This window comes from Salvia splendens, chromosome 5, assembly GCF_004379255.2.
Source record: "Salvia splendens isolate huo1 chromosome 5, SspV2, whole genome shotgun sequence".
NCBI classification, from domain to species: domain Eukaryota; kingdom Viridiplantae; phylum Streptophyta; class Magnoliopsida; order Lamiales; family Lamiaceae; genus Salvia; species Salvia splendens.
The window spans coordinates 42,892,673-42,914,224 of NC_056036.1; the positions used below are offsets into that span (position 1 = coordinate 42,892,673).

General features: G+C 38.2%; 4 protein-coding genes and 2 pseudogenes across 4 annotated transcripts; 4 read left to right on the top strand and 2 right to left on the bottom strand.

Moving 5' to 3' along the window:
• Nucleotides 1–81: 81 nt before the first annotated feature.
• LOC121801997 (luminal-binding protein 5) lies at nt 82–3,646 on the bottom strand. Its single transcript, XM_042201511.1, has 8 exons — nt 3,454–3,646; nt 2,544–2,811; nt 2,247–2,461; nt 1,920–2,162; nt 1,257–1,736; nt 998–1,152; nt 826–908; nt 82–684 (listed from the first exon to the last, which is right to left on the bottom strand). Exons 1-8 carry the CDS (start codon nt 3,509–3,511, stop codon nt 189–191), a joined length of 1,998 nt encoding a protein of 665 aa, XP_042057445.1. The 5' UTR covers nt 3,512–3,646; the 3' UTR covers nt 82–188.
• Nucleotides 3,647–3,974: 328 nt separating this feature from the next.
• LOC121804323 (peptide-N4-(N-acetyl-beta-glucosaminyl)asparagine amidase A-like) lies at nt 3,975–4,658 on the top strand. Its single transcript, XM_042203813.1, has one exon. The coding sequence runs from the start codon at nt 3,975–3,977 to the stop codon at nt 4,656–4,658; it is 684 nt and encodes a 227-aa protein (XP_042059747.1).
• A 1,951-nt stretch (nt 4,659–6,609) lies between these two features.
• On the top strand, nt 6,610–14,947 carry LOC121801998 (annotated as a pseudogene).
• LOC121804324 lies at nt 12,615–14,777 on the top strand. Its single transcript, XM_042203814.1, has 2 exons — nt 12,615–13,591; nt 14,300–14,777. Exons 1-2 carry the CDS (start codon nt 12,615–12,617, stop codon nt 14,775–14,777), a joined length of 1,455 nt encoding a protein of 484 aa, XP_042059748.1.
• A 1,055-nt stretch (nt 14,948–16,002) lies between the features above and the next one.
• On the bottom strand, nt 16,003–16,177 carry LOC121806077 (annotated as a pseudogene).
• A 1,368-nt stretch (nt 16,178–17,545) lies between these two features.
• LOC121805787 (protein DEFECTIVE IN MERISTEM SILENCING 3-like) lies at nt 17,546–21,270 on the top strand. Its single transcript, XM_042205788.1, has 8 exons — nt 17,546–17,697; nt 18,804–18,956; nt 19,089–19,203; nt 19,486–19,723; nt 19,986–20,177; nt 20,263–20,586; nt 20,670–20,898; nt 21,013–21,270. The coding sequence occupies exons 1-8, from the start codon at nt 17,644–17,646 to the stop codon at nt 21,043–21,045; spliced, it is 1,338 nt and encodes a 445-aa protein (XP_042061722.1). The 5' UTR covers nt 17,546–17,643; the 3' UTR covers nt 21,046–21,270.
• The last annotated feature ends 282 nt before the right edge of the window (nt 21,271–21,552 follow it).

A 21,552-nucleotide genomic window follows, 5' to 3' on the forward strand; every position in this document is an offset into this window, starting at 1 on the left:
ATTTTGTGCTAGTAAAAACATGGTTCACAACTACGCCCTAAATTCATATTGAGAAAAAAAAATGCAAAATAATACAGCGAATTAAGGGATCGAAGTCCTCAAAACTTTGTAAAACGTTAAGTTAATTCACCAGCATCTCTGAATAATGAAAATCGAGACCTAAAATAAAAAACCTATTGTCTTGTCTTCTACAGTTCATCGTGGGCATCGTCTTCGTCTTCCGCTTTCTCACCGGGGGCACCGCCCGACCTCTGGTACACAGCAGTGATGATAGGATTGCACACGGCCTCAACCTCCTTCAGCTTCTCGTCATACTCCTCCTTTTCGGCGTTCTGGTTGTCGTCCATCCACTCGAGTGCCTCCTTCGTTGCTGCCTCAACCTTCTCCTTCTCGTCCGACTCCAACTTGTCGGCTAGCTTGTCCTTGTCGTTTATCTGGTTCCTCATGTTGTATACATATGTTTCCAGGCTGTTCCGGGCATCGATTCTCTCCTTCACCTTCTTGTCTTCCTCGGCAAACTCCTCAGCTTCCTTCACCATCCGTTCAATCTCTTCCTGACTCAGACGACCCTTGTCATTAGTGATCGTGATCTTCTCTGATCGCCCGGAGGCCTTGTCTTCTGCCTTGACGTTCAGGATACCGTTTGCGTCCACTTCAAAAGTGACTTCGATTTGAGGGGTTCCCCTGTTCCCAAAAACATGAAGTTAGTAACAGTAATTACAAAACACTATTATCTCTCCACTAAACGCACTAAAAAACAATACATAAAACCTCATGTCAAACAAGAAATACGGACATGGGAGTAGATAAACACAAGATGCAAACCTTGGTGCTGGGGCTATTCCGGTCAGGTCGAATTTCCCGAGCAGCCTACAGTCCTTTGTAAGGCTCCGTTCACCCTCAAAGACCTTTAAACAGCACGATTTTCATGTTAATTTTTCAGAAAACAGCAAGGCGGACCAAAATACTCGAACTTCTCAACAAACAATTTGTATACCTGGATTGTGACAGTAGTTTGTTGGTCCTGGTAAGTAGTAAAGGTTTGTGATTTCTTGGTCGGAATGACAGTGTTTCTTGGGATCAATTTGGTCATCACTCCTCCAACGGTTTCGATACCAAGGGTCAATGGAGCCACATCCAAGAGAAGAATATCTAATGCAAAAATGGGACAGTTAGTGAAAAAAGCTTCAACCACAAACTTTCTTATTGACCAGCAGTAGTTATTTTGTCAAAGGTGTTATTATAAGGGCAAGTACCTTTGGTCTCGTCGCCTCCCTCACCACTCAAAATTCCTCCTTGGACAGCAGCACCGAAAGCAACAGCCTCGTCGGGGTTGACTCCCTTGTTGGGCTCCTTGCCATCGAAGTAGTCCTTGAGAAGCTGTTGGATCTTGGGAATCCTAGTACTTCCACCAACAAGAACAATTTCATCAATTTGGCGCTTTTCAAGACCAGCATCATCCATGGCCTTCTTAACCGGACCCATGGTCTTTCTGAATAGATCATTGTTCAGTTCTTCGAAACGGGCCCTTGTAAGAGGCTCGGAGAAATCTACACCGTCAAAGAGAGACTCAATCTCCACGCGGACCTGGTGCTGGCTACTCAAAGATCTCTTTGCACGCTCACATTCTCTCCTCAATTTGCCAAGTGCTCTGTTGTCCTTGCTGATATCCTTACTGTGCTTCTTCTTGATCAACTTAATGAAGTATTCCATCACCCTCTGATCGAAATCCTCACCTGAAGATGCAACAAAACATTGTTGATTGCGGAATACAATGAATCGAATGAAGTTCAAATTTCTCCTATGCTCTTAGAAATCAAGTTCCTTCAAATTGACGGTTTATCAAATAATATTATGTAATGTTTCATTAGTAAACTATAAAAGTGCAAATTGACCTTAAAAAACACATTTCAGCTTACCTCCCAAATGGGTGTCTCCGTTTGTTGCAAGAACCTCAAACACACCATTATCAATGGTCAAGATACTGACATCAAAAGTTCCACCACCAAGATCAAAGACAAGAATGTTCTTTTCTCCACCTTTCTTATCCAAACCATACGCGATTGCTGCTGCAGTTGGTTCATTAATAATTCTTACAACATTCAAACCAGCAATCATGCCAGCATCTTTAGTAGCCTGCCTCTGGGCATCATTGAAGTAAGCTGCAAAAGAGAAGCAAAAAAAGAGTCAGTAATGGCACAATGTTCTCACCCCCACTTTAAAAAAAATCTAGCACTAATTCTTACCGGGAACAGTGACAACAGCATCCTTAATTTTCTTCCCAAGGTAAGCCTCGGCTGTTTCCTTCATTTTTGTCAATATCATGGCACTGATCTCTTCAGGGCTGAACACCTTGGTCTCACCATCCTTAATCTTGACCTCAATGTAGGGTTTTCCATCCTTGTTCACAATCTTGTATGGAACAAGCTTCATGTCCTTCTGAACTTCTTTATCCTCAAACCTGAGGAGAAGCATTAGTTAAGTCACTTTTGCAGTACATAACAACAGATCATGAGAACAAAAGAAATCGAAAGAGAAATTACTTTCTGCCAATAAGTCTCTTGACGTCAAAGATGGTCCTCTCGGGATTAACAGCTGCCAAATTCTTGGCAGCTTCCCCAATCAACCTCTCACTGTCGGTAAATGCAACCCACGAAGGGGTGATGCGGTTACCTTGATCATTTGCTATAATTTCAACATGACCATTCTTGTAAACACCAACACAAGAGTAAGTTGTACCAAGGTCAATGCCGATAACTGTTCCAATTTTAGGAGCCTCCTCCGCTGCTATGGCACACGCAAATAAACTTCCTGTTCAAAGATCAAACATGACTAAAGTTAATTTAAGTAGTGCTAATATTAATGACTACAAATCCTATAATAATCCTTAAAATTCTCAAAAAGTAAAGGACCTAAGAGAAAATCAAAATAAAATCCAACAACAGCATTTTCATGATTAAATTGTTACAGCTCGCAGTAATTTCATTTTGCTCCTGGCAATGTGACATTGACATATTCTGGTAATTTAAAATACGTCAACACACTATTAACACTTCCAGTCCACGCATTCAAGCTTTCCATTACCTAAAACGTACTACAAAGAACCTAATTGCATACGTCTCAACCATTTATCTCCGTTTATAAAAATGGAAAATATTATTTGAGCATCGTCAAATTCATCTCTAACCACATTCATGCGTCATATAATCGCGTTGTTGCAGTGAATCTAAACAATAAAACGAAATTGATTTCTCCAAGCTCATCTGTACAGTATATCAGATCTAACATGAAACCACCACGATGTGAACTAATACTACGAGTTTCGACGCAGGAGATCATAACACCTCCAAGCAAAAAAAACAACGCTAAATCCAGGTTTCTAAATAGACGGAAACGCTAAATCTGAGCTAGAAAATAAATCTGAACATAGAGAAGAACGAACGCGATTCTGACCTAGCAAAACGATCCCGAACAGAGCAGAAGATGCGCGTTTCTTCAACGCACCAGCCATTGCTGCGAAGCGCGACAGTCGGATTCGCCTTCCTCGCCTTTGTATATAAAGATGCGTGGTAGTTTTTTTTTTTTTCTCTCTTTCGTTCTCAGCTGATTGTTTTTTCTGAGTGCTGTGTTATGGAATTCTGAATCTGAGATGCTAAATAAACGGTGAGAGCTTTAAATACCAACTCCGCATCAGAGATAGCTCGTCATCGGAGATGACGTGGACCAATCACCTCTCGAGTGAGAATCAGCACTTTTTCTGGAGCTTAAACTGCATGAACTGTGTCACTTGTGCTTACGTGGACCAATTGGAGAGAATCTTCGTGTCAGGTAATCCGACGTGAACCAATAGAATTTAGAGGTGAATGTTGGGCTTTTGCATTGAAATCGTTGGCGTTGGGCTTTTGGGATTTGCATTGAATCGTGTTCGTGTCCACTTTAATTCAAAGTTACGAAAACCTTAAACGCGCTTACTGATGGGCCCTGTATTTCAGAAACTTCTAAAGTTCATTGAAATCGTTGGCGTTGGGCTTTTCGACAATACCTACAATCTCCCCCCGCCGCCACTAACTACTCTTCCCCCCTCGACTGCGCCTGGTCCAACGCCGTCCTCCATCCGGCGCCTCCAATGGCTCACAATACGACCCCATCTCCGCCGTCTGGCTCGCCGGCACCGAGCTCCTCCGCACCAGCACCCCCGAGCCCACCCCTCACGGAATCTCCTGGACCTTCCACAAAGACATCACCTGCTACTCTCCCTCCTCCGCCGCTCCAACCTCACCCTCTCCGTCATGCTCGAGAACATCGTCGACGACACATACACCGGCATCTTCCACGTCAACATCACCTTCCTCTTCTACAACATTAGAAAATCCCCAATCTCAAGCCCTAGAAAACTCATACGCAATTTTCCCACTGCGTCGCTCGAATTGGACCAAATCCCTGCCGATTTGATCATCTTGGTGTCGGCCGCAGGGGAGGAAGGGTTCTGGTTCAGAATCCAGAGCGAGAACGACGTCGTTTCCAGGGAGATTCAAATCCCTAGCAACACGTGCAGAGCAGTGATCAAGGTCTACGTCTCCGCCCACGGTGACGACGAATTCTGGTACTCAAACCCGTCGGATTACTACATCGAGAGGAACGGAGTAGGCTCTTATTAAGATATATCTTGGCGTCAATATATCTTAAAATCTGTGTCAAACCCGCCGGATTACTACATCGAGAGGAACGGAGTAGGTCCATTTTGGTCCAATTATGGTTGATAATGAAAACTGCAATATCTCGGCGTCTACAGCCAGGTTCTCATCAAGCTTAAAATATTAACTTAACATTTTTAATTTTTTAGTTTTTAGTTAATTAGATATTAGACATTAATAAAACATAATTATTAACTTAATCCGGTCAAAATCGAATTAAGATTCGTTGACAGTTAACTTTTAACGGTTCCGTCAAATTCGGACCAAATGTGACACGTTTTTATTTGTGAGAGACCGAATAATTCAAAAGATAATGTTTTGGACCAAAATCAATAAATCGCAATATATTAAGGATCAAAATGAGCATCTAGAAAATATTCCTCCCGTCCCATAATAAGAGTCACATTTTACCATTTCAGTTCGTCCCATAATAAGAGGCATATTTCATTTTTACCATATATATATATATATATATATGGATGTATTCATTTCCTTTTTGCATATTTTCTCATTTTTCATTCTTGATTTCAGCCCCACGATTTTGTCATCCGACGGTTAGATTAGTGCCACTTGTCCTTTAATAATGCAGAGTTTCTGTTGAATAATGCACACCGACTAATAATGCACCATTATAGTGTAATAATGCAGATTTTCAGTTGAATAATGCACACCGATTAATAATGCACCATTATAGTGTAAAAATGCAGATTTTCAGTTGAATAATACACACCGATTAATAATGCACCATTATAGTGTAATAATACAGATCATCTGGACCGTTGATGAATGAGATCTTACGACTCATATTAAGAAGAATAAAGGATCTAAGGGATATATATATATATATATATATATATATATTAGGTATGCCTCACATTCCATTAGGCCATCCACAATAGGAATAGCCCAGCAATAGCCCAGCCATAGCCTAGCCACTGCCACATCATCAGCACTAAAAATCCTCCTGCCACATCATAAATAGCCCAGTCATAGCCTAGCCACATCATAAATAGCCCAGCCACATCAATAGCCACATCACTAATAACAATTATATAAAATGACATAATTAACAATCACACAATATACGAAATTTAATTTACGAGACATATACGGGAAACATTAATAATACTATCCACATCACTATTAACAAATATATACAAAATGAAATAATTAACAATCACACAATATACGGAATTAAATTTACGCCACAAAAACGAGAAAATTCACTAATATTAATAAAATTTAAAAAGTACATTAATTAAAAAAAAATTACATAATTAAAAAAAACTAACGTCGTGCAGTCCTCCGCGCCCATAACTGTTCAATTAAATCATTTTGGAGTCGAATATGAGCCTAGGGGCGGCTACGCCGTGGCTTGGACCAGCTTCATTATCGTCGTTGGCCCAATCAGTCAGTTGTCCACCTTCATCTTCGACAATCATGTTGTGCATGATTACACAGGCGTACATTATATCAGCAATGCAGTCGACGTGCCACAAACGCGTTGGCCCCTTAACTGCCGCCCATCGAGTCTGGAGCACACCAAATGCGCGTTCCACGTCCTTGCGCGCCGACTCCTGTCGTGCCGCAAAGTAGGCCTTCTTCTCATCTCCTGGGCATCGGATCGTCTTCACAAAGACGGGCCACCTAGGGTATATCCCATCCGCCAAATAGTGTTTCGGAATAAAAAAAAATAAAAAATAAAAATTCGCGCTAGGCGGTGCGCTAGGCGGTATTTTATCGCAAAATCCGCTAGGCGGTTGCAATAGATCGCCTAGCGCACCGCCTAGCGCCGGCGCTCGGCTAGGCGGTGCGCTAGGCGCTATTGTGGATGCTCTTAGTTCACTTCACTCTTATAATATCAATATAAAAAATGGCTTGTTTATCCAACCAATTATTCTTTAAGTTTCTTATACGAAAAAATTTGTGAGTTTATGCTTTATACAGATTACAGCATCCGTTCTTCTCTCTCAACACACAAGTCAGCAACCGTCTTCTCTTTCTGACAGCTCTTCGTTTAGGTGTTTCCAATGCGTCGCTATTGAATGATCCGATTGAGGAGTGAACTATCTCTTCTTCGCTTTCGCGAAATCTTCATTTCCCTAGGTAATATGGTTTCAATCGCTAGAATTTTACTTTCCCGCTGTTTCCGTGTGCGTTTTTGATGCGTTGGGATTGAGTAAAGTTCAGCGCAACTAGAGGATACTTGAGCTACTCACTGCATTTGTTTGATTAATTAGCTAGCGTTTGGAGCTGAAAACTGATGATAGACTGTATTGCTGATTAAATATGATTTTTGGAACTGTAACTTCTCGAGTCCGTATTGGGAGATCGAGCTACTGTTTCTTCGGCAGATGATGTTTTACTTTAGTGTGGATTAGGCTGTGTATTTTTTTCATCTGATTTCGTAAATGTTTTTAGGTGAGTTTATTTAGGGTAAGTGTTTTTTCCATTACTTTGTTTGATGATGACAAATGAAGTTTTTCTTGAATTTTGGAAGATTGACTTTCAATATGCGTTAACTTGGTCTGATGTTGCGTACTTCATGCGGTGCATCCAAAATGAATTTATATTTTCCATCCGTTAAATTTGTTTGAAACGAACAATTAGGTGCATTTGTAGTGGTACTGGTGAGTAATTTTGTTGTTTTAAGAACTGCCAAAGGGCTTACTTATTCAGTTACTTTGGTGGAAGATGAGGTTTGATTTTATGTGTTTTTTGGTGTATGATGGACTCTACCAAAATATTGAACCTTACTTGCTTGCATTCTAGCTGATTTCTGGGCTGTCAAAGGAAATATTCACAATATTTTGCATGCTGGCTTGTACTATATTAGACACCATGTAATATATGTGCTGGATATTCTAACTTGACGCACATGTGGAAATTAATCCATCCACTGCATTAGTAAGTGCCTTGATATTCTAACTTGACGCACATGTTGAAATTTGCAGGGAGAATATGGCTATGGAAGTCACCCAAGTTCTTCTGAGTGCACAAGCCGTTGATTCAACAGTAAGGAAACATGCAGAAGAAACCTTGAAACAGTTCCAGGAGCAAAATCTTCCTGCGTTTTTATTATCACTTTCTGGAGAGCTTGCTAGTGAGGAGAAGCCTGTTGAAAGCCGTAAACTAGCAGGTTTAATTCTTAAAAATGCATTGCATGCAAAGGAACAACAAAGGAAGTATGAACTGGTGCAAAGATGGCTATCACTGGACATGGCTTTGAAGAGCCAGATCAGGGCATTCTTGTTGCAGACGCTCTCCTCTACTTCACCTGAAGCCAGGTCAACGGCATCACAAGTCATTGCAAAGGTTGCAGGCATCGAACTGCCTCAGAAGCAATGGCCTGAGCTCATAGGTTCCCTCTTGTCAAATGTTCACCAGGTTCCTCCTCGTGTTAAGCAAGCTACCCTTGAAACACTTGGATACACGTGTGAAGAAATTGTTCCAGACGTTATTGACCAAGATCAAGTGAATAAGATACTTACTGCATTGGTTCAAGGCATGAATGCAAATGAAGGTAGTACAGAAGTCCGGCTTGCTGCCACTAGAGCTTTATATAATGCTCTCGGATTTTCCCAAGTTAATTTTTCTAATGATATGGAACGTTATTACATTATGAGAGTTGTTTGTGAGGCCACACTCTCAACAGAGGTTAAAATTCGGCAGGCTGCATATGGGTGTTTGGTTTCTATTGGGTCAACATACTACGATAAATTAGCTCCATATATTCAAGATATTTTCAACATCACATCAAAAGCTGTCAGAGAAGATGAGGAACCGGTGTCTCTCCAGGCAATTGAATTTTGGAGCTCAATTTGTGACGAGGAAATTGATCTTTTGGATGAGTATGGAGGTGAGGTTACATCAGATTCTGACGTTCCTTGCTATTATTTTATAAAGCAGGCACTCCCTTCGCTTGTTCCAATGTTATTGGAGACACTTCTTAAGCAAGAAGAAGATCAAGATCAGGATGAAGGCTTTTGGAATATTTCAATGGCTGGTGGAACATGCCTTGGTTTGGTGGCCCGAACAGTTGGTGATGACATTGTACCGCTTGTAATGCCGTTCATTGAAGAAAACATTACTAAAGCTGATTGGAGGCATAGAGAAGCTGCCACCTATGCATTTGGTTCAATATTGGAAGGTCCTTCACCTGACAAACTAACCCCCCTATTGTGAATGTTGCTCAAAATTTCATGCTCACTGCTTTGACTAAAGATCCAAATAGCCATGTAAAGGATACAACTGCTTGGACCTTGGGTAGAATATTTGAGTATCTCCATGGCTCAATTGCAGGGACACCCATTATTACGCCAGAAAACTGCCAGCAGATAATCACTGTTCTCCTGCAGAGCATGAAAGATGCTCCTAATGTGGCTGAGAAAGCTTGTGGTGCTCTCTATTTTCTAACCCGAGGATTTGAGGATGTGGGCGTAGCATCACCTTTGACACCTTATATACAAGAAATCATCCAGTCCCTTTTAAATGTCAGTCACAGAGAGGATGCTGAGGAATCGCGACTTCGGACAGCTGCCTATGAGACTTTAAATGAGGTAGTGAGGTGCTCCACCAATGAAACAGCCCGCTTAGTAGTGGAACTTGTTCAAGTTATCATGACTGAACTTCACAACAGTCTTGAAGCACAGAAATTTTCATCTGGCGCGAGAGAAAAGCAGAACGATTTGCATGGCCTTCTTTGTGGGTGCTTACAAGTCATAATCCAGAAATTGGGGGCTTCCGAAACCACTAAATATGACTTGATGCAATGCGCCGATCAGATTATGAATCTTTTCCTACGAGTATTCGCATGTAGAAGTGCCACTGTCCATGAGGAAGCTATGCTTGCCATAGGCGCTCTTGCCTACGTGTCTGGTCCTAACTTTGCAAAGTACATGCCTGACTTTTACAAGTACCTAGAGATGGGACTTCAGATTTTTGAGGAGTACCAAGTCTGTGATGTCACTATTGGCGTTGTGGGGGATATCTGCAGGGCGTTGGACGATAAGATTCTGCCTTACTGTGATGGAATGATGACTCTGCTTCTCAAAGATTTGTCAAGCAACCAGTTGCATCGGTCTGTGAAACCTCCAATCTTTTCTTGCTTTGGAGACATAGCACTAGCTATTGGAGAAAATTTCGAGAAGTATTTGATGTATGCTATGCCAATGCTTCAGAGTGCTGCAGAATTGTCTGTTCATGCATCAGGTGCTGATGATGAAATTATAGAGTACACTAATCTTCTAAGGAATGGGATTTTAGAGGCATATTCTGGGATACTTCAGGGTTTCAAGAACTCTCCGAAAACCCAACTCCTAATTCCGTATGCTCCTCATATCCTGCAATTCCTGGATAGCTTGTATCTTGAACAAGATATGTGAGTAGAATCTGATCTTCTCAATGCAACTCGTCTAGGTTTGTCTTTTCTAAAGCTAATTCTCTAATTGTTTCATGTTGGGACAGGGATGATATTGTGATTAAAGCTGCTATTGGTGTCCTCGGAGATCTAGCAGATACTCTGGGAAGTACTGCTGGTACTCTTATTCAGGAATCTCTGTCAAGCAAAGACTTTTTAAATGAATGCTTATCTTCCGATGACCATTTGATTAAAGAAGCTGCTGAGTGGGCCAGGCTGGCCATTAGTCGTGCTATATCCATTTGAGTTGGTGTTCACTTGGTTCATATTGCTTACCTGCGTTCATATGGTCGTGTCAGATAAGGTCAAAAGCTAGACATTCAGGTGTGTCATGCGAGATCACTGCAATTACTAGACAAAAAAGGCATTTTACTTTTTGTTGTCGCTAACGCATGCATCAACATCATGGGGTTTGGGTTCCTTTCATTTGCCTTGGGGGGGGGGGGTTGGAAACAGTGGTGGTAATGGCTTCTTCATTGAGAAAATGACATGAGGCTGGACGGTGATGTCTGATTTGTTTAATATACAAGTGATGCTGCATGCTTTTTCTGATATTGGCTTGGTTATTTTTATTGGGTGTCGATGATGAGATGCGTTCCCATCTCATCTTGGTGCTGCATGTTTGGTCTAGTGGTCACACAGACTGAGCCATGTATGAGTTTTCTTCCCATGATTTAGAAACCAGTCGTTGCACCATCTTTCTTCTTCATCTTTTTTGTCCAAATTTGCAGTTCATTTTGATTATACATTTTTGATATTTCATTGGGTGGCATACAATCTCATTCATCATTTTTACTATGGATTGTTGCCATCATATTTTTTGTAGAGAATTCCATTTGCATTTTCAGATTTAACACAGGTGATTTTGTCAAAATTATATCTTCGAACTTGCTCGTTACTCTTCTGCTCATAAAGGTACAGGCTTCATTCTCGTCAAAGTCGAATGGGAAATGCTTTTTTGTCTCTTGCTTATTAGTAGTTCTCATCTCTCATAGCAATACATATAACATAATCTATATTCTATATGGTAAATGGTGTATGATTTTCCCCTTGTGGTAGTGTTAGAACTTCTCTTTGTAAAGCTTGTGAATTATCCAAAATTGTCTAATAAGTTTAAGTTCTGAATTTGTTGAAACTTTTAAGTGTGCACTATTTTATTGCATATGCTGTGAATTTCTTTGTTAATGGTTTTGAATTCCTTATGCATTATTAAAATATACTCATTCTTTAGTGTGTGTATTCGTTATGCATTGTTAGCGTTTATGACAAGAATTTCTAAACGCTAACAATGCATAATGTCAATATATCCAACCTTACCATAACGCTAACAGTGCATCACGTCAGTATATCAAATAGTACCATAAATGCTAATAATGCAGTTACAAAAATTCAAATAGACACCTAGCATTATTCATTGTCCCACTACTTTTCATCATTTTTTGATAATTTTTAATTTCATATAACTATCAAATTGGAATGTTTTAAAATTTTTTAAAACAAAATGCATATCTAAACATGCATGCATTTATTTAATACTCCACTAAAATGTACTACTATACTAAGCTCATAATTTAACATCATATAGATGATAGATCTACTAGCAAAAACATAAAGATTGATATTTATCAAACGTACTAATTCCATATATCTCTATAAATATTAAATTTCAATACTACTTTTAGGTTCTGCATATTAATTCAGTGGGCCCAAGTCAATAATATCCAAAGTTTTGATTAATAAGTTAGGAAAGAGTCTCTCTCACTCAAAATCATCCGAAAACGCTACTCCAACAAGCGACTACTGTATACCAGTAGAATCTCAAGCACCGAAAAACACTGGAAAAAAGACAAAATACAGAGAAGCAGAAACTTCATCTGTAGCTCGAGTTCGCATCTCCGATTCTCCTTGAATTTTCCAATCGGAGAAAATTAAAGTGCAAGAAAATTGAGTGCTCGTTGAGGTATTATTTTAATTTTGTTTCTTATCTGCTATTTCATGATAATTATTGGTGATTGTATTTTGTAATGATCAATTGTATACTAATTTTTTAATTGCGATGAATTTTATGATATTTTAGGCACGATCCTTTATATTGTAGATGTCATGCATTCATTTTTGGATATGGATTGTTTTAGATCTGTTTGCAAAAGTCGCAGTGTAAAATTTTTGATCGTTTTACAGGCATAGAAGTGCAGTTAATTTCCCGGACTTTTGTTGGTAGAAATTTTCGATTTTGATGATGCAGTTCTCGTTTTATTTTTTTAATTTCTCCTTTTATTAGCTCTTATATAAACTGGAATTTATGTCAAACTCATCGGTTTACAGCGAAATGCTTTAAGTTGTGATTAGGATCTGTTTGAATGACTTTGTGGTGGATGAATCATTAAGTTAGTCTGAACTGACAGAGATATGGAGTTTAATTGGATCTCAACTCAGCCATTTTTTTCTTAATCAAATGCTTAATTGTATTTTGCATAATTTCTGTATGTGAAGCAATCTGAATGTTTGATAGTATTCAGTTTGATTGCAATTCGAGTGTTTTCAGTTTGATATTCAGTGCTGACAATTCTCCAAATTTTGCAGTTTACTTTCTTCAAAATGATGGCTACAGACAGCTGAATAAGGGTTGTGCCCAATCACTAAGCTTTTATGCTACTTTATTGCTAGCTTGCTGCTCAATGTCTAGACGGAATTCATTCTCTAGTGGAAAATCCACTGAGTCAGTTGGATCGTATTGCTTCATCCATGGTCACAAACCTTGCAATGGTGATTCTTCCCGTCCGGATCTTGTGCCTGATGCGAAATGGTGGCTGAACCATTATGGGCTTGAGCAAGGGTACTCCATTGACCAGCTAAATGCATTCGACATGGATGCTAAACTTTTGGCTGCTAACTACCTTAAGGAAAAACCGAAAACGGACGGAGAAAGCAAACTTATTGAGGAATATGTTAGTACTGACTCCAAAAATGATCCTTCTTTTTCTTCAGAGCACTTGAAGCATTTGTACTCTCACTGCAAGAGTAATGGAGATAGCTGGTTGCTCGGATTTGAATCTGCCATTAATGATCCCCAAAATGCTCACTTCGCTGGTTTGGAGTCCTGCAATAGCACCCTCTTTGAACAGCCGGAGAAGCTTTGTTCTGATCTGGACTCGCACTGGATTGGAGTTAAGAAGGTTGACCCATGGTGGGATGCAGTTGAAAAAGATGATTTGGCATCCTTGACTTCCCCGAATTCATCTCACCAGAATAAAAATTGCAATCATCCAGGAGTTCAGTCCGTGCATGGTGAAAGTGCTTCTGAAAATGGTCTGTTGTGTTTCGACCAACGTGAAGAAAGAATGGTGGATAAACAGATAAAACTCTCACGTGTGCCCCAATGTACTCAAGGTGATTTTGCTTCTGTGAGCATTGTGAACCCACTCGGTAAACAAGGGTTAGCAGATCCTACACTGCAAGAGTCGGATAGAAGTTGCAGGTATTGCTCTTCTTAGTTATATGCCCCTGATGAAATGATTTATGTTTATTTCACTGAGAGTTATATATACTATACAATGTGATAACCAGATATGTCTTCTCGATTCATTGGTAGCCTAAAAAATAGTTCTATTTTCGAGGATGCTTCCTAATTGAATGAGATTCAGATGGATGCTTATTCTTGAAGTCAGCGGTTGAAGCTTTACAGCTTAAAATCACTGTACCGATATAAATGGATTTTAAATCAGAATGATGCCATGATCCTCACAGATACACTTTCTCATTGACCATGAAAATCTCATCCTTTTAAACCAAAAGCTGATTTAGTTTTGAGTATGTACATTATAGAAGAATCATTTGTGCATATTTTTTACATTATCTACAAATAATTCTACTTGCTGACAAATTGTTGCCTGTGCTTATTTGGAAGCAATATGTTTTTGGTTTAAGTTTTCTTGCTCTCACTTTCTAATTAGGACAAAGGTAGTGTAAAAAAATCTCTTCTTCAGTGATAAGAGTGGGTTTCACTTTCATTCATGCGATTAAATTTGAAAATGCATATAATAAATGGTTTGATACTGGGCTCGGGCATTTTATGGATCATCTTGCATCTTTTACATGTCCTCGCCATCTTAGAAATCGAGGCCATACATATTTTTGGTAAATACAACATTTCCATGGATTATCACTATGCACATTTTATTTTCAGCAGCAAAGTTGGTCAGAATGCAGCAAAAGTGGACTCATCGGATACTCGAGTACAAAATGGTGATCTTAGCAGAGGCGAACTATTAGAGGCACTCTGCCACTCTCAAACAAGAGCGAGAGAGGCTGAGAAGTTGGCACAAGAAGCCTGTGACGAAAAGGATCATGTTTTCGATCTCTTTTTCCAGCAGGCGTCGTGCCTCTTTGCTTATAGGCAGTGGCTCCGCCTGCTGCAGCTAGAGACATTATGCCTTCATCTCAGAAGCAAAGATGAGATCACCTCTTTTACCCTGCCATCTCTCTCACCTTGGGTCAAGAGGAATTTGTGGAAAAACAGATTCGATGCTGCTGCTAAAAAGAAGGTAAACCGACGGAGCTGTAACGCTAGCAGATGTGCTGTTGCTTTTGCAATAGGTTTGGGTCTCGCTGGTGCTGGTTTACTCGTTGGTTGGACGATCGGATGGCTCTTTCCTGCTTTTTGAACTGCTGTTTTGTGTTCATTAGATAATTAGGGGGTTTTCTTTCATAGTTTTAAACTTTAAAGTGATTGCTTTGTGAAAAAGATTGTAAAAGAGATGGGTGATTGTGTAGATATGCAGTTGTGTATATATGTGTATGTGAATGTGTGATGTGCAAGGAAATGATTTCTTTAGCTGTGGTGCAAAGACTACTTGGTCTCCTAAGTTTGTGTCCAATAGATTAAAATTACAATATAATTTCAGAGAATTAACTTGGTTGGGTGGTTTTATTTTGTGGTACGCATATGGTGGTTGAAAAAATGAATGAGAGTTGAGTAAAATCATAATCAACTTCCAATAATTCTGCACATTTAGCATTTTGAAGGTAAGCTTTAGGCAAGTGGTAATCACCTTTCTATAATTCTGACTAGTACTATCAAATAAGTAGCATAAGTTAGTTAAGGGTCAAGAAGGCAATTATAACCAACTCACACCTACCCTATAACCAGCTCACACCTACCCCCTACAAAATTACTCCACTATAATCCTATTGTATAGTCTTATTATGTATGTAGGGTTGTTGAAATGGATATCGCATGTTGGGTATTACCCGTCATGCGATACCTGCTATTATCGCTCACGGGTTTGGATTTGGTTTTGGATTTGACTATTTATCTTTCAATTTTTAGGTATCGGATGATCTGTTAATTCAATAAAATAATTGGAAATCACACTTTTAACTCTATAAAAATTATTATCAAACCATATGTATTTTATTTTATGCTATTGGATATTAATATGTACATTTTAGTTTTATTGAAATTCATAATTTTTAATTATTTACATACTCCTATAATTTTAATTAGAGGTTAATTGCATGCCAAATCATGAAGTTAGTTCAAGTTTTAGTTGTCTCAAACTTTTTAATATTTGAATGGCATATCACAAAGTTTAAAAAATTCTTAATTATCTCAAAAAAATCGAGTAAATGCAATATATATGTTGAGTTGCCGTACAAATGTAAGTTTCCAAGTGATTTAGATGAATAGTGACACATAAATAAATGTATTAATGCGACACCAGTGACCAAATGACATAATTTTGAGTCTAAAAAATCTAATACATACTAATACATAAAAAAGTTAAATATAATAAATTATTTTGTTATTATTTTAAACACAATTATACCTTTAATTAGTACTCCTATTACTATAACCAAGAAACAGGCCATTGACAAGAATGGGCCGAATCTAAACCCCTCACAGATTTAAACATTCCTTTGTTAAGCCCAACAAACTTTAGACTAAATCGTAGAGCTTTCCCTAGAGGGGGTTTGGAAATAGTTTTCAACCACCAATAGACGCGTCTCGGTTAAAACCTCGTTAAAACCTCACTAGCTGCATCATTGCCCCAAGCGCAAAGATACCTTTCACCTTTTATACTATGTCATACACATGGTACTTGTATGTCATCATCGATGTGAGATTATAAAATTAGCCTACCCAGCTCTATCTCTATGCGAAATTTAATGTATATAGTTATTAAGTTTACATTTATAAATTTCCTTAATTACTGACATTCATTTTTTTCATTTAATGTAATTCTAATATTATGAAAATGATCATTGAGAATATTAATTTTATAATTAAAATAAAATATTAAACCTCAATTTATTCTTTTATCTATTTTTAAATGCAGGGAGAAAATAAGCAAATTGATAGTACTTTGTTTTTATGTGACTTGTAAAATCAACAATACCAATACAGATTTTTAAGGTATTAGTCATTCAATCAAGGGAAACTTGTCAAAATATTAATTTTTTTCTTAAATTTTGGTTTGTCGTATCACATTTAAATCACCCGAAATATAATGAATTTAGATTTATTTGTAGTTAGTACTCCATTTATTTGTAATTTGGAGTATCTCATAAAAAGGGGTTTTAGGTAAAATTTGTTCATCCCTTGTAAGTAGATGTTACACTTTTTTTAAATGCACAAAATATGTCAAATTTCCTTTTAATAAAATTAAACACTACCATTTTTTCATCTCCTCATTATTACTTTAATTACCGTTTCAATTTTTATTAATACATGCAACTACTTATTATCTCTATGTTTAACATAGTACTAAATAATACTACTACTACTACTTTCTAAAATCTCTTGCATATCTAATATGCCAATCGCAAAACTATGCATTATCGTGAATTCATAGTTTGTTTAAAAATAGCAATAATATATTGCACACAACACAACAACCATATTTTTTCTTCATGGGATAATTATGAAAAATCCAACTTTCAGAATATTGTTTTATTAATTTTTAAAACTGCGAGTCAAATCAAAATTCGGTCAAAATTAATGGATGTTCTGGCAATTTGCTCTATAATCAATCCTAGAGAAACAAACAAATAATGCTAACATGTACAAGTGGAATTACTGCATGACTATATGTCAGTGCTTAAAAAGAGCAAATATCAGAATAAATAAGGATATATTATAAAAAATTTGGTCAAATTTTGTATGGTCAAGCAATTTTGAAAATTAGTTAGAAAAATTATAAAATTTGAATTTATTCTCAATTATATAATGAAATTTTTTGATAAAATAGACAATATCATCAAAATACGAACAATACATTATATGTAGACTAGGAATATTAAAAACTTTCGTGATGAGATAATTAAGAATAAATCCAAGACTCTTAAATTTTTTCAAAATTACGGAAATAAACAAAATTAGAGATTTTTTAAAATTTTTTTGGTAACTAGAGAAATAAGAGTAAGAAAGAAATCTAGAGCATTTCACTTTATACACTGCGGCGTGCGGATTCAGCAGTAGCTGTGCTGTTTTCCCATTCTCCAAGAAGCGTCACACTCCGACTTCCGGCGATGTCCGGCAGCGGCGGAGTCCCGTGGAGAATGCCGCTTGATCCCGCAGCACAGGTGCTCTTCTGAAATGCTTGGATTCTCCTTTAAATTTGCCGCTCTGTTTAGTGATTGTTTCGAATTAGCAATTCAAATCGGTGGATTTGGGCTCTATGAGACGTTTTCCGTGTTTAGGAACTGGAAAATCCTCTCGAGTTGAACATGCAATTTAATTTTCCTTTCTCGTTTTGGTATCGAACAAATTGAAATAAAATGGACTGATCGTGAATTGTGAATTTCTGATGATCCTTATGTTTCAATTTGTTGCGCGTGTGCCTATTAGTTTCAGGAATTAGGTATAGCTATACGTTTCCGAGGAAATCGCGTGGATTTTCAATTTTCAAAATGTTAATCCAGTACGGATTTTATCTGGATTAGTTTATGTTGGAGAGATTAGTGGTGGATCTTCACTGATGCATAATGCCTCGAGATTTTCAAATGTCATATGTTGCAGAAATGTATACATCAGTTGTAATCATCCAGAAATTGAATGAGAATCTAGTCTCTCCGGTGAGAGTCCAAGTCATTCTGGAGAATGCTTGTTTTATCTTGAATTCTGTTTGTGTTCATAATTCATAGTTCAAGAGCATGAGTGTTCGTAGCCATGATGTCCTTGGAGATTTTAATCTCTAACACAATGTGTGTAGCAAAACTTGTCTCCGTGTATCGTATGTGACTATGTGTACAAGTGGCGTCTGTATATTTAAGTGAGCATCTTATGGTGTGATTGTTTTATGGAATGCATGAGCTTCTCTTACATGATTGATGGTTCTTTGCTGTTCTAATCAAATTCGAGAGGTGCTGCTGCTTCTCTTTTACATAATTGCATCTTGAAACCATTATGTATTTATATAGGATCTTCAAATTATCCAAGTTTTGAGCAAATTGTTGCAAATACTCCCAGAAAGGGATCGGGGCGCATAAAAACTATATTCTTAATGGAAATTTAGTAAACATTGCCCCACGAAAGATTTTCCTGCTTTTCTTCTGAAGCAAACATCTGAAGTCGATGATATGCTTTGTTGACTGGACGTATTAACTTGTGTTACACTTGTCTGTCTGGATGCATTCGCTTTCTCTGTGGTAGTGATATCTGTAAGCTGAGTAATGCCATTCCTTTGCAGCTGTCAAATAGTCCCAGAACCTTGGTCGCTTCTGAACCATCTGCTTTTAAGCACGTTGAAACAAATTCCGTAGATATGGTGACAAGTCCGAAAATGCAAAATGCAGGGAAATGTCAGCAGCTCGAGGTTGAGTTAATTGCTGCCCATTCTAAGGTTTGTCACATAAACTATCTGATCATGCGTAGGAGTATGTGTGATATCAGTACAGTTTCTAACATCTGAATATCATTTGCTGCGTAAGGAAAAATCATGATCTCGCTTAACGAAGTTTATGCAATTTTGCAGAAACTTCAGGATGACTTGCAGGAACTGGGTCTGAAAATTAAGCATCACGAGGAAAATCTTAAATACTTGACGACTTTGAAGATAAATTTAGATGAATCAATTCCAGATATGCAAGGTATCTATCTACCTTACCAAATAGTTTGTCTGGCCTTTTCCAATACTGTTTTTATTAGTACTTGTGCAGTCTCATTCTAGCAGACGAGGAATTAAGAATGCCTAAAATCTCAGAATAAGTTACATATCTAAGGGATTTGTAGATATAATTCAAGGCTATTCCTAAATATTGACGGATAAGTTCATTATTACTCATCTTTTAGTCTAGCTATCCATCTGTATATCTCACTATTGTTATATCCCTATTTTTTTATTCACTTCCTGATCATCCCGTTTCTTCTAGTCGCTCTTGGGAAGTATGATAAAGCAAGTTTCTTTCAGACAAAAAAGGAAGACCCTGCACTCGTGAAGAGTGGAGAAGAAACAATTCAGAATATTCTTAAGCACGAGAACTCTGGTGCTGCTTTTGTGTATCGGTTGAAAATCCAAGCAGAAGCACTGTCTTCTGATCATTCACTCACAAAGGATGTTATTGGCATTGTAGCCACACTTGGAAAACTCGAGGATAACAATCTTAGCAGGCTGGTCCACTTTTACCTTATTCTGGCTAATTTTTAAGTGCCTAAAGTTTTGAATGAAGGCTTCCTTCTTTGTATGATTTATCGTATAGAAAATATTCTACCTGAAGATTTATTGGTTTCAGAATATTGTTTCTAAAGCTTGATTATGAATATAAATTGGTTCTCATGTGTTTGGTTTCATTTCATGTAAAACTATACATTTTGCATTGTTTCTGGGCCGTCAAACAAATTTTGATTTTACTTTTTTGATTTTCGGACTCAGTCTTCTTGCTGAGTATTTGGGCAAGGACACCATGCTAGCAGTGGTTTGCAAGACGTATGAAGGTGTCAAAGCCCTGGAAGTATACAACAGGGAGGGTGAAATTGACAAAACTCTCGGGCTTCATGGATTTGCAGCGTCTATCGAGAAGCCCCTGGCTGATCGATTTATTGTGATTTGTCTTGAAGACATAAGGTCTGGCTGTGTTAGCTTATCTCAATTTATTTTCCACACTCCATTAACAGTTTGTAATTGTGACGCCTTTCTGGTCTCTGCTTAGACCGTATGCAGGTGAATTCATGACTGATGATCCTCAGCGGAGGCTTGATCTTCTAAAACCAAGATTACCTAATGGAGATACTCCTTCGGGCTTTCTGGGTTTTGCTGTGAACATGATCACCATTGAAAGCAATAACCTGCATTGTACCTCGAAGAATGGGGATGGCCTTCGAGAAACACTCTTCTACCATCTTTTTTCAAACTTGCAAGTATATAAATCGAGGGAAGACATGTTAAACGCTCTCCCTTGTATAAGCAATGGCGCCATATCTCTAGATGGAGGAATGATCAGATGTTCCGGAGTATTCTCCTTGGGCGGACACGAGTAAGAAACCTGACCATAACTCACCTAACGTCCCTCTATCTATCGTAGATTTTCATTGATGGAATTTTTGTACTATATTGAAGGAAAGATATAGATCTGAAGTTCCCCACTGGCTCGGAGATGTTCAACCCTCCTGAGGAATACCTCGACGCTGAAAAGGGCACAAAGGAGACTAAATGGAAGAGGGATCGAACAAACGAAGACATGAAGAGAGAGCAAGATCTGCTAACCCGTGCTAGATTCAACTACGAAAAGAAGAAGCAGGAGCTACTCCGTTTTCTTGCTAAGGGCTCATCCAATGTGTCGTCTCAGGTAATGCAACCATCACATCTCCGTCTTCATATCCATATAGGTAGGATTATATGCTGTATCATTGTTGACCTTGGAGTTAACTTCGAAGAACATGACCTTTTTTTGTGTGATCAGTATCCGATGGGACGTGGACCGATGCCCGGATGATGTCATAGAGGCAGTAGTTGTGGTTGTTGAAGAGCTTCACAAACTCATTTCATCTTCTTCTTTCTAGTCTTGATCGTAAGTATCCTTTGATGTGAAAGTGTAAAGGCTGCATTTTGCTAGCTATGTGTCAGTGTCTACTGATGAAATTCGATGTGTTACTAAATTTGTAACAAGAGTTTAACCGACTAAATTTTGGGCATAATAGTAGTAATTAAATTTTGCTAATATGTATTGTTAACAAGATTAGGACGATTGGATTGATTTCGATGCATGGTTAAACTATACGGTGCGAAATTTGACCGTGGTTCCGATTATGGAATCGTAGCAAAGGACCGACCTATTGTTTCTATGGGTCTGAAACTTTGGAACCATAATCGGCGGTTAACTTCGATAATAATGATCCAAAACATCGTAGAAGCATGAAATATGGGGGGGAAATTCGTTGGAAACTAAAAGAAGGGGGAAATTTGGTCAAAACTGCAGGAAATGTAGCAAAATAAAAAATCT

Bases quoted from the DNA above. Each gene is read 5' to 3' on its own strand.
- LOC121801997 (XM_042201511.1), bottom strand. From the start codon at position 3,511: ATGGCTGGTGCGTTGAAGAAACGCGCATCTTCTGCTCTGTTCGGGATC. The intron at 2,812-3,453 runs GTCAGAATCGCG...ATCTTTGAACAG, and splicing joins GTTCGGGATCGTTTTGCTAG to GAAGTTTATTTGCGTGTGCC. The intron at 2,163-2,246 runs GTAAGAATTAGT...TCTCTTTTGCAG, and splicing joins TGCTGTTGTCACTGTTCCCG to CTTACTTCAATGATGCCCAG.
- LOC121805787 (XM_042205788.1), top strand. From the start codon at position 17,644: ATGTCCGGCAGCGGCGGAGTCCCGTGGAGAATGCCGCTTGATCCCGCA. The intron at 20,587-20,669 runs GTAAGAAACCTG...ACTATATTGAAG, and splicing joins TTCTCCTTGGGCGGACACGA to GAAAGATATAGATCTGAAGT. The intron at 20,899-21,012 runs GTAATGCAACCA...TTGTGTGATCAG, and splicing joins CATCCAATGTGTCGTCTCAG to TATCCGATGGGACGTGGACC.
- LOC121804323 (XM_042203813.1), top strand. From the start codon at position 3,975: ATGGGCCCTGTATTTCAGAAACTTCTAAAGTTCATTGAAATCGTTGGC.
- LOC121804324 (XM_042203814.1), top strand. From the start codon at position 12,615: ATGTTTGATAGTATTCAGTTTGATTGCAATTCGAGTGTTTTCAGTTTG. The intron at 13,592-14,299 runs GTATTGCTCTTC...TTTTATTTTCAG, and splicing joins GAGTCGGATAGAAGTTGCAG to CAGCAAAGTTGGTCAGAATG.